Source organism: Pseudochaenichthys georgianus, chromosome 19 (assembly GCF_902827115.2).
Source record: "Pseudochaenichthys georgianus chromosome 19, fPseGeo1.2, whole genome shotgun sequence".
NCBI lineage: Eukaryota > Metazoa > Chordata > Actinopteri > Perciformes > Channichthyidae > Pseudochaenichthys > Pseudochaenichthys georgianus.
The window spans coordinates 21,045,012-21,054,892 of record NC_047521.1 but is presented as its reverse complement, the minus strand read 5'-3'; the positions used below and the strand labels follow the sequence as shown (position 1 = coordinate 21,054,892).

Sequence of the window (9,881 nt, the reverse complement as noted above, 5' to 3'; positions counted from 1 at the left end):
AGTAATGGTAGCATGGTGTGTGATTTCATATTCCTTACTTGCCGATGCATTTTCCTGCGATGAGACCATTGCAAGTTGGGATGTTGAAACTATATCTTGTCTAGCAGCTGTGCTACTAGACACAATTGTCACCATGCTTCCAAACATCTTGTGTGTAGTCATTATAAGAGGTAAGCATCAGTTAAAACAAAAGTTGTTTACATCTGTCAGCCCTCTGATTTTAAGAGAGATCATTTTTAGTGAAAATAGAAGATTAGATGTTACAAATTCTGTCAGACACAACTTTGGTTAGTATTTTATGTTTTTTCAGTAATTGCAATATATCTAGATAGAAACTTTTCTCTCATGTTTAATTCATACTTTTTTTTGAACAATTAAGGCAACCAGGAACCACAATACTACAAACAGGAGAACAAGGATCTGAACACACGGTTTATATAACACTGGAAACATTATGCAAAAATAAGATCGTGTGCTAGTGGAAACATTTTCTGAAGTCCTCATGAGCTCTGGATGCTTCCACTTCCCGCCGACTGAAATATCTAAGTAAATGATGGTCTTTGAAGATGGAAAGGCTTATGTTTAAAAAAAGAAAAAGACTAAATTATCTCTCAGATCTTTCACTTCCTGTGCAAGTTCCTTCCTGAGGTGCTCAGGCAGAACACTCCTGGCTTTGTGAAAGTCTTGTGCAAAAACAATCAAGTCTTTCACATCCTGTCTGAGGGCCACTCGTTGAAAACTCATTTTTATGAACATGTTTCCAAACATCTGATCATTTCAGTCTGTGCTGCTCATCCACAGGTGTCCTAGCAGATTGGTTTTGGATTCAGAATCCCACGAGGTTCTTGTTCACGTTCACGTTCTTGTTCTTGGAGGACTTTGGCTTTCTCACCCTCTTCTTGTCTGAGTCTTTGTTATTATGACTAGCTTTAATGTCCGATTCCCACTTTTTTTTCTCCAACGTGTAGAGCCTCATGGTGGCCTGTGCGTCTTGGACCTGGTAAACAGTGGGTACAAGATGCTTTATTTTTATATTTTTCACTGGTATTCTTTCTTACTGTGTAATAAACAGTCAATGTGAGAGAAATAGGAAAACAATTGGTACACTTTTTGTTAAGTGGGTAGTGTGTTTGATGACTTACGGATGAATGTTCGCCCTGTTGGACTTTAACGTTGAGTATTTCTCTGCAAAGCAGTTTCAGCGATGGTCGACCACTCTAAAAATATAAATAAATAATCACATAACATTAAACACTGATTCTTAGATTTGGTAAAGTGGGGTGCACAACTTCAAAAAGTAAACGTACCTTTACAATCTTCCTAAAGGGTTTGTACTTTTGAGTGTCCCGGATTTTCTTTTTGGGATGATCCAAGAGTAAAATCTGAAACAGCAGATAGAAATATTAGCTAAACAAGAGCCTACATTTATTTTGAAAATGATTCAAGTTCCTGCTCAGATTCTCCATCCAGGCTACCTTTAAGTCATTGTGTATGGCATGTCCGACTACTATTCTGCCTTGCAGGATTTCAGCAACCTCCCTCTGCACAGTCTGTAAATCCTCTCCTGCAGTGAGGCAAACATGGATGTCAAGTCATGGAGTTACACAGCATGCAGACGTTTTAAAAGCAATGAACTATAACTTGTATTAGTTTCTCACTACTTACCGTCTATGATGTCTTCTGGTCTGATGCCACTGAAAGCTGTCCTGTAGTCTGTCACCTTCTCTGTGGGTTTCACGTATTTGTCATAGATGCATTTCCCAAACTGGTTCACGAGGGACGCGCGAGCCAAGATGCTTTCCTCTCCGTCAGGACCGACTCCCACCATCTCGCAGTCAATGGCCACGGCTCTGGTGAGGCTAACGGTGGGCGAATGGTAAACAAGGTGATGAGTGGACAGTGTTCACTACGACATCAACCTGCCTGAGGAAGATCTGTTTTTGTTGCATATGTTGTTAACCAGAAGCTTTATTTGCCAAGTATGTACACATACAAGGAATTTGACTTTGATAAGACAATTTGAATTCCTCTCCGTTTGTCTGTATTGAGCCATGTATCTGGAGTGCCACATTTCTCCATAGCATGTAGTAGTGTTTGACACTTTTAATATGCGTTTTAAATTCATTAAAACCAGCTCCAAGTCTATATGACAAGCTGCATTGTCAAATGGGAAACACAAACAGAAATCTAAATATTATAACTTATTATTATTATAACTAATTCATCAGTCTTTAAACTCACCTTATTTTTACTGTACAGATAGAAGAGTGGTATAAATCGTTCATTTATCTAAAGGCGATAAAGCAAATAAGTAAATGCCTCAAAAACGACCCCAAATTCTTCTTCTAAATAAGGGCCATTGATAAGATGCAAAGGGACCACAAACACAGCAGATGGACCAGTGCCAATGTTGCGTTCTGGTTCAATTGGATGTCACACTCGTACAAGTGTTACATGAAGCATTTGTGCTACAAAAGACCACCAACGTTGTCCTCACTCACCCCTCAAAGGCTTTCTCCTTGACCAGGGAGCTCTCTGTGTCATTGCTCTTGTGAATGCCCTGCTTCTTCCTCATTATGTCTGCTGCCTCAGCTCCCACCGTCGCCTCGATGTCATCCGGGTCTACATCATCAAACCAGAGGTCCGCTCTGCAATAGCAAAAAACAAGATGAAGTTAGTGGACACAATTCCTCTTGACCTCAATATAAGCAGACATCAGTGCTTCTTACTCTGTAGGTTTTGTCTCTTCCACCATCTTCTCCATCTTCTTTTTCTTAGCTGGCTGCTCGCCGTTCATCTTCCCACTGTCCTTTTTCCTTTTTGGAGCAGCAGATTGTTTGACCTCCGAGACAGCTGGACCCTTTGAGTTCAACTTAGAGTCCTTAGGGGCAACAACAACAGCTTTTTGCTTCTCTTTTTTCCTGGTGTCTTTCTGCCCAGGATTGTTCTTGGAAATATTTTTAGTAGTTTTCTCTTTCGTCTCTTTCTTTAGCAGAGCACCATTGGGAGGTTTTGGTGTCACAGGCTGCTTCTTCGGCGGCTGACTGGCCTTCAACATCTGAGGAAAGTTTAGCAAAGTGAACTTCAGTAAACTGAATGTGATTACATCTATTAAACAGATATGAAACATGGTAACAAGTTAGAGACAGATCATTTCAATGACAAACCTCTTGTAAGGCCTTCCAGTTCGCAGAGAACTGGAGGCCATCCTTTGGAGGAGCCACCTGCTGGACTTTAGCTTTCTCCTGTTTCTGGGGTTGAGGATTTATGGTTTTAAACTTCTCCTTCATCCACTGTTTCCTCTTCTTTTTAACTGTGTATTTGTTTTCTGTAGTTGCAGGTCCTTTTTTAACAGACGAGTCTTTTGTCTTTTCCTTCACCGCTGACATTGTGGCCACTTTTGGTAAAATATTTTCCAAGTAAAGTATGTTAACCGTCCCCAGCCACGTTGGACCGTCAGAGCTGCGTCGCTTAGTTACCGTTTAACGTTATAAAATCAACCGTCAACTCGGTCTCACCTACACATGTTACCCCGGAGTAAATGTACCTTTTAGCGAAACCAAAACAGATACAATCTTAGTATGTTTTCCTTATCTGCAATGAAATGTGCTCAGTGAACTACAGCAGATCCAAAGCCATGCTGAAATGTATATTTCCGACACGTGCATCAGCCAAATGTGTCCGGTAGAAACACGAGCTCGTAAAATGCGTATGTGTAGTTATTTGTTAGGCTTTAATAAATCCACCATTGTCCTGCATTTTTCAACTTATATTCACTTTAGTGTATGTGATATGTTAATACGCTAAAATATATATATAACTTGCTGTTTGTTTTGCTTCTTATTCGAAAGGCGGAAACTCGTTGTGTGGCAAACGTTGCATATCGGACCGAATATAACTTCAGACAAAACGTAGGCGAGATGTTTGACAGTTTGGAAAAGAAGCAGCCTACCTTTCGATAAAAGTCGATAGTTAAATGTTTTTACTTACATTTCAGATACATTCGCCATGTTGTTTATGTCAATGTCGTCGTAATAAATTACTAAAGCTCAGTTTAGGTGTGTTGTCAGGAAGATATATGGTAGCTCTTTGAAAGGCATTCATCTATAATTCAAAGGTATGTAAGTGGGTCAAACATGGATTTTAAGCTTTATTTATTCTTTGAATCGACACTTCATCTTCTTGCTTCTTTTGTTGTGGTTTCAGATCATGGTGGTAAACTCTCCTTCTCCTCTGCCTGAGAGAGCCATCTATGGGTTTGTCCTTTACCTAGGCTCTCAGTTTGGCTTCTGTAAGTCACATATTTTCATCTAACTCATCCAGTATTGAAATGCTTAACACGTCTAGATAAAATATAGATATTTAGGGAATTGAATAGCATGTTTGTTACGGTTTTAATACATAGCAATAGCATAGGCAGTCCAGTGCGATTAAAACAATTGCAATAAGATCTGCATTTTGACAAGGGGATGTTGTTATGTTATTATTATGAGGATTTGTTGCCATAGTTGTGTGTGCAAAATACCTGCAAAGCGCATATCTCCAATGTAAAATACTCTTAGTAGGCATGCAAACATAACACATGTGTCATCCATATCAATAACACATTAACGTTCCTTTTATTCTCTCCACAGTTCTGTATTGTCTCTGGGCATTTATACCAGAGGAGTGGCTTCATTCAATAGGGCTCACTTACTGGCCTCAAAAGTAAATATAAAGACCATGATTGGATAGTAGTCATCAATTAACAAAATAGTTAATAAATATTAAACGTTTTATGATCCATTAACTGAGACATTGTCCTTCCTTGTGCAGATATTGGGCCCTTGCTGCACCCATCTATCTGCTGGTGACGTTAGTGATTATTCTGGTGTTGCTTTTCGGTGTGAACATGAACAATACGGCTCCACTGGACTCCCTGGACAACATGACAGGTGAGGACAAGCTATATGCTAACAGAGACTTATTGTTTAGGTCGCAATTCACCTGTAGGGCAACATTAACACACCTCCCTATACACATACAGTATTAATACTACAGTATAATGACTTCTGTAACACATACCAAAAGCAACATAACCAATTATCAAAAAATATATAATTGAAAATAGGAAAGCATATTTAAAAGGATATCATACTGTATGTATATTCTAATGATAATATATATGATACAGTTATTTTGACATCATATTTCAATGCTTCCCTTTTTGTTACAGATGTGTATGCTAAAGGTCAGAAGACAACAGACTGCCACAAAGGGGGAATACCCAGACTGAGAGATATTGACATTAGTGAAGTCAACAGAATGTTTTATTTGTCACCTAAGCTATGACAAACAGAAACACATTTTAGTTGGAGGCCAAGAAGAAGGAAGGCTGCTGGGTATTTAATATGGCGTCACGGTTTTCATCTTTGTTTATAAAGAATTCTGCTTTGTTTATTTACCAAAGATCAATGCAACATGGGGACAATATGGTATGTTCCGGATCTACATTGGACAAGATTGTGTGTGTGTGTGTGTGTGTGTGTGTGTGTGTGTGTGTGTGTGTGTGTGTGTGTGTGTGTGTGTGTGTGTGTGTGTGTGTGTGTGTGTGTGTGTGTGTGTGTGTGTGTGTGTGTGTGTGTGTGTGTGTGTGTGTGTGTGTGTGTGTGCGTGTGTGCGTGTGTGCGTGCGTTCGCGTGAAAAGCTGTAATATGAGTGTGATGTAACACAATGTCACCAATAACTTATTGTTGGAGCATGTAATATATGATTATATTCAATAAATCAATTTGTATACATGTTTGCTTTATGCAAAGAAAATGTGATTAATATTTGTAACAATTATCATAAAGAAGATATCTTACATAATGTTTGTTCCATTGCGATTATCAAGGGGAAGATAGTAACCTCAGTGTCCACTGCTAAAATACTAGGAGTGAAGCTACAAAAAAATCCTGAGTCCTGATTGCTGAAGCAGTTTAGTGGGTTATTGTTTTCAAAATGCAATGATTCTGACTTACAATGTTAAAGCACAAGATACATTCATCTGATCTTAACGACTCAGATCTACTTCAGTCCCAAAGTATACATGTTAATGTTTTATTTTGAGTGTCTTACCTACATTTCCTCTTTTTCACTTTAAGTTCCGCACCATATTTGGATTTATTGAGATGCTATATATGTTTAACTGATAAGCAGTTTTCTCTTTACAGTACAGGCTTCCTGCTTCTGCTAATATAGAGTGAATTCATAAACTATATACACAAAGGGGATATCTGTTAAAAAGACAGGGGGAAATCAGCAATTCTCTTCCCCCTATTATACCATTTTTCATCAATATATTATAGGTCTCAGATATATACAAAACATGTCTCTGAAGTGTTTTGCTCGAAATACCAAGCAGATCATGCATTGCAGCATTACCCATAATCCCCTCTGTTTCAGCCCTGTTTCAAAAGTGCTGATTCTCTGTCTGTTACTTTAGATGAAAATAAGGAGCCACTCCCCACGCCCCAAAAGAACACAATGGTGCTCTAGGAGGAGATTCGGGTGGGGGGGAGGGGTACCTTGGTTTTTATATACAAATGGATCAGGACAAAAAGAGAAAAAAAAAATGTACTGAAACTTTCAGAGTCTCTTTACACAGAGGGGACACATGTTTATGTATACAATACATGAAAAAGTGGATTTTGAATAATAGGTGACCTTTCACTGTGTTTTGGTCACTTCCAGTTTTGCACTTGTCTTTGTCAACAATCTCCTGACAAAGCATCTTTTGTAAACCAGCATGCACAAGATGCCCCTTCGACCCCGCCAAATCGGAAAATAAGTGTCTTTGGTTCTTAGCATAAAGATAGAAATGGGGAAACAGTCTGGTTCTGTATTTTTTTTTTTTTAACTAAAGGATTTTTATTGTTTACCATTTCATGTGGCAGACTATTTCTCCCTCCAAATCGGACAACAAGTGTCTGTATTTAGTTTATTTTGGGGAAGCAGCACAATGACAGCCCCTCTCATTGAGCGAATCTATTTTCCTGAAACTTTCAGAATCTCTTTACACAGAGGGGACACATGTTTATGTATAAAAGACATGAGAAAGTGGAATTTGCATAATAGGTAACCTTTAAGTTCCTTAAGAGTTCAAAATAAGTGTATTTCCTTTCAAATATAAATCTTGGCAGCTTTTTCGTCTCTCATATTTTGGTAAGACTAAGGTCTCCTTTTTCTTTGGATCAACAAGAAAACGATGAAAGCATTGAAATGTATGCTAACGTGGAAGAATAATCTGAATCTAAATAATATATATGATACTATTGTCTGTCCAATAGAACACAACATATCACATCAAGTACACCATTAATAACGCTTTTCCTGTTTATAGAAAGTTGCATATCCGACTCAAATATAGTCAAATGGACAGAGGGAAGGGACAAATGTTGTTCCTCTATCTTTATAACAACAATCACACGATAAACATAAATATTTTCAACATGTTTTAATTGGAAAGTCATAGTACTTTCCACTTCAGCATGCCTGTCCGCTGGGTGGCGATGAAGAGCAGCTTTGTGGACTGCCTTAACATGACAGAAGAAGACCCAGCTTCCATGACACTTGTAATGTACGACTGTTTACTTTTTGTCAGCCGTTCTTTTCTCCAGTCACATCTGAATTTAAACTCAGTACATTAGTAATCAAATGGCCTTTGCTTTGCCAGTGTGGCTCGCGGTCCAGAAGGAGCTCCTCGAGCAGACCCACGTGGATCCGACGTGTTTCGACCAATTCGACGACGGTGCTTTGTTTCTGGTGTTTCACCTCACCAGACCATGTATCGCGTTCATCACAGACGCTGTGCGCATCCGCTTAAAGAAAATCGACCCGAAGAAAGGAGAACTGTGCGCGGACGAGATGGTCATGGTGGCTCTGAACTATTACGCGCATGGAGTTGCCTCCCCCGACCTCCTGCTGAGGGCTGGACAGAGCCAGGCGGATTGCCCCGAGATCCTCAGCACAGTCTCCGAGGTCTTGGCCGGGATGTCCGATGCGTTCATCTCCTTCCCATTGTTCCACAATGCCAAACATAGTGTCGCCTCTAGGATTGAGAAGTTCTGCGGGATCCCAAACGCGCTGGGTGTCCTGGCTCCAGCACACTTTAGGATCAGAGCCTCTCCATATGAGAAGGAGAGGTTCAGGTCTTTCCTCAACACGTTGGGTTTCACATCGGTGTCGAGCCAGCTCATATGTGACAGCGACGGAAACATACTGAGTGTGGAGAAGTGTTGTGTGGGCAGCATGTATGAGGAGGACATGTGGTACTCATCCATCAAAGGGAAGGAGATGGAGGAGGAAGTGCATGGACCGTTTTGGGTTATTGGTAAGATACAAATAATCAAAAGCTGGATCAAAGTGACACATTATAGTAGCCTATAGTAGAAGTAGTAGTAGTAGTAGTAGTAGTAGTAGTAGTGTATAATCATTCCACTCACACATCACTACTTCATTGCCTCCCTGTCAATAAAACCTACTCAAGCAAAACACATAACTCAAATGTAGCTTTGTATCTAACAGTGTATTTGTTTCAAAGAATAAAATAAACAAAAACACTACACTACCACAACAACATGCATATCTGACCAAGATCTTTTTTTAAATTGGCCTTTGAGCATATGAATCCTTAAAGAAATGGCCTACATTTGTTCTTCATGTTCCCAGTGACCTTTAAGCACCAACTTGTTATCAGTTTATCCTTTAGTTCAAGTAGAGGTTTTCCCCAGATGTAAGGAAATTCCCTACAGGCACAGAGATATAAATGTTCTAATGGTTAACAAATTAATGTGAAGTGTGACTGTGTGTCAAGCGTTCAGTTATATGTCAAAGACTCACCAGAGACCCATATGTGTGGTTGAAATCTCTGGAACAAGTCGGAAAGTTGGCCTTGAAGCAAAATAAAACTGTTTCTAAAGAATTAATGTAATACTTCAAGATTTCAAAAGATCATATCACATCATAACAATGTCAGCAGCATTTTGTAACAACCCCCTGTAATGCTGTCATATCATACAATTACTTCTTGATATCATGTTATTAGTATAATTATATTATATTACTATTATTATATTGTATGCAGGAACGTTACACATCCTTTTTAGTGTCAGTTCTGAAACACATAGCTTCATCCACCACTATCTTCTGGTTTAATCATGCGGTTTCCTTTAGGGAAGTGTACAGTTTCTCAATTGTCTGCCAAAAAAAGGCCTGTACACTGCAAGTCTGGTTTGTACCCTCCACAATTAATGCTACATATTTTTAATTGCATAATGTCCTGTCTCTTTTAGGTGGGAAAGGATACAACCTGAGCAAACATGTCCTGACTCCTGTGGCAGAACCTGCAAATGAAAAAGAGATCCGCTTTAACGAGGCCCACACAAAGATCCAAAAGGTAATGCGGAATACACTCGGCTCCATGAAGTGGCGTTTCAGGTGTCTGATGCAACTTGGTTTTGCAAACGATGAATCTTTGGACAAAAAAAACAACATCATCAAGGCATGCTGTGTCCTTCATAACCTGGCTAAGAAGTTCTCCGTCCCTCCCCCGCCTGTGGCTGGTAAAATTGAGCCCCTGCATCCAAGCAAGTTGCGAACAGTGCCAGCCGAGATCATCCCCGAGGCCTTAAAAGCCAGACAGGAAATCATCGATGTTAAGTTCTCTAGCAGCTTCAGTAGCCAGGACACATCGAATCAAAACACATAAGAGGATGCTTGAGCGGGTGTGTTGTCATCAACATACATCGAGGACAAACACTGGACCCAAAACCCAGCTCATTATGCAAAATGTAAATAGTTTGTTACTGTTGACACTAACGGAAAATGTGACGCATGTTGTCTTTTCATTTCATTTAAAG

The 9,881-nt window shown here is 39.5% G+C and overlaps 3 protein-coding genes across 3 annotated transcripts; 2 read left to right on the top strand and 1 right to left on the bottom strand.

The window, feature by feature from the left end:
* Window positions 1-283: 283 nt before the first annotated feature.
* rexo4 (REX4 homolog, 3'-5' exonuclease) lies at window positions 284-3,679 on the bottom strand. The gene is made up of 8 exons (XM_034107350.2): window positions 3,168-3,679; window positions 2,730-3,058; window positions 2,502-2,648; window positions 1,666-1,859; window positions 1,476-1,564; window positions 1,308-1,382; window positions 1,143-1,217; window positions 284-997 (listed from the first exon to the last, which is right to left on the bottom strand). The coding sequence occupies exons 1-8, from the start codon at window positions 3,387-3,389 to the stop codon at window positions 827-829; spliced, it is 1,302 nt and encodes a 433-aa protein (XP_033963241.1). The 5' UTR covers window positions 3,390-3,679; the 3' UTR covers window positions 284-826.
* Window positions 3,680-3,899: 220 nt separating this feature from the next.
* On the top strand, window positions 3,900-5,800 carry pigp (phosphatidylinositol glycan anchor biosynthesis, class P). Its single transcript, XM_034107364.2, has 5 exons — window positions 3,900-4,117; window positions 4,207-4,291; window positions 4,635-4,707; window positions 4,816-4,934; window positions 5,216-5,800. The coding sequence occupies exons 2-5, from the start codon at window positions 4,210-4,212 to the stop codon at window positions 5,329-5,331; spliced, it is 390 nt and encodes a 129-aa protein (XP_033963255.1). The 5' UTR covers window positions 3,900-4,117; window positions 4,207-4,209; the 3' UTR covers window positions 5,332-5,800.
* A 1,725-nt stretch (window positions 5,801-7,525) lies between these two features.
* On the top strand, window positions 7,526-9,871 carry LOC117464729 (putative nuclease HARBI1). The gene is made up of 2 exons (XM_034107355.2): window positions 7,526-8,353; window positions 9,315-9,871. The coding sequence occupies exons 1-2, from the start codon at window positions 7,678-7,680 to the stop codon at window positions 9,728-9,730; spliced, it is 1,092 nt and encodes a 363-aa protein (XP_033963246.1). The 5' UTR covers window positions 7,526-7,677; the 3' UTR covers window positions 9,731-9,871.
* The last annotated feature ends 10 nt before the right edge of the window (window positions 9,872-9,881 follow it).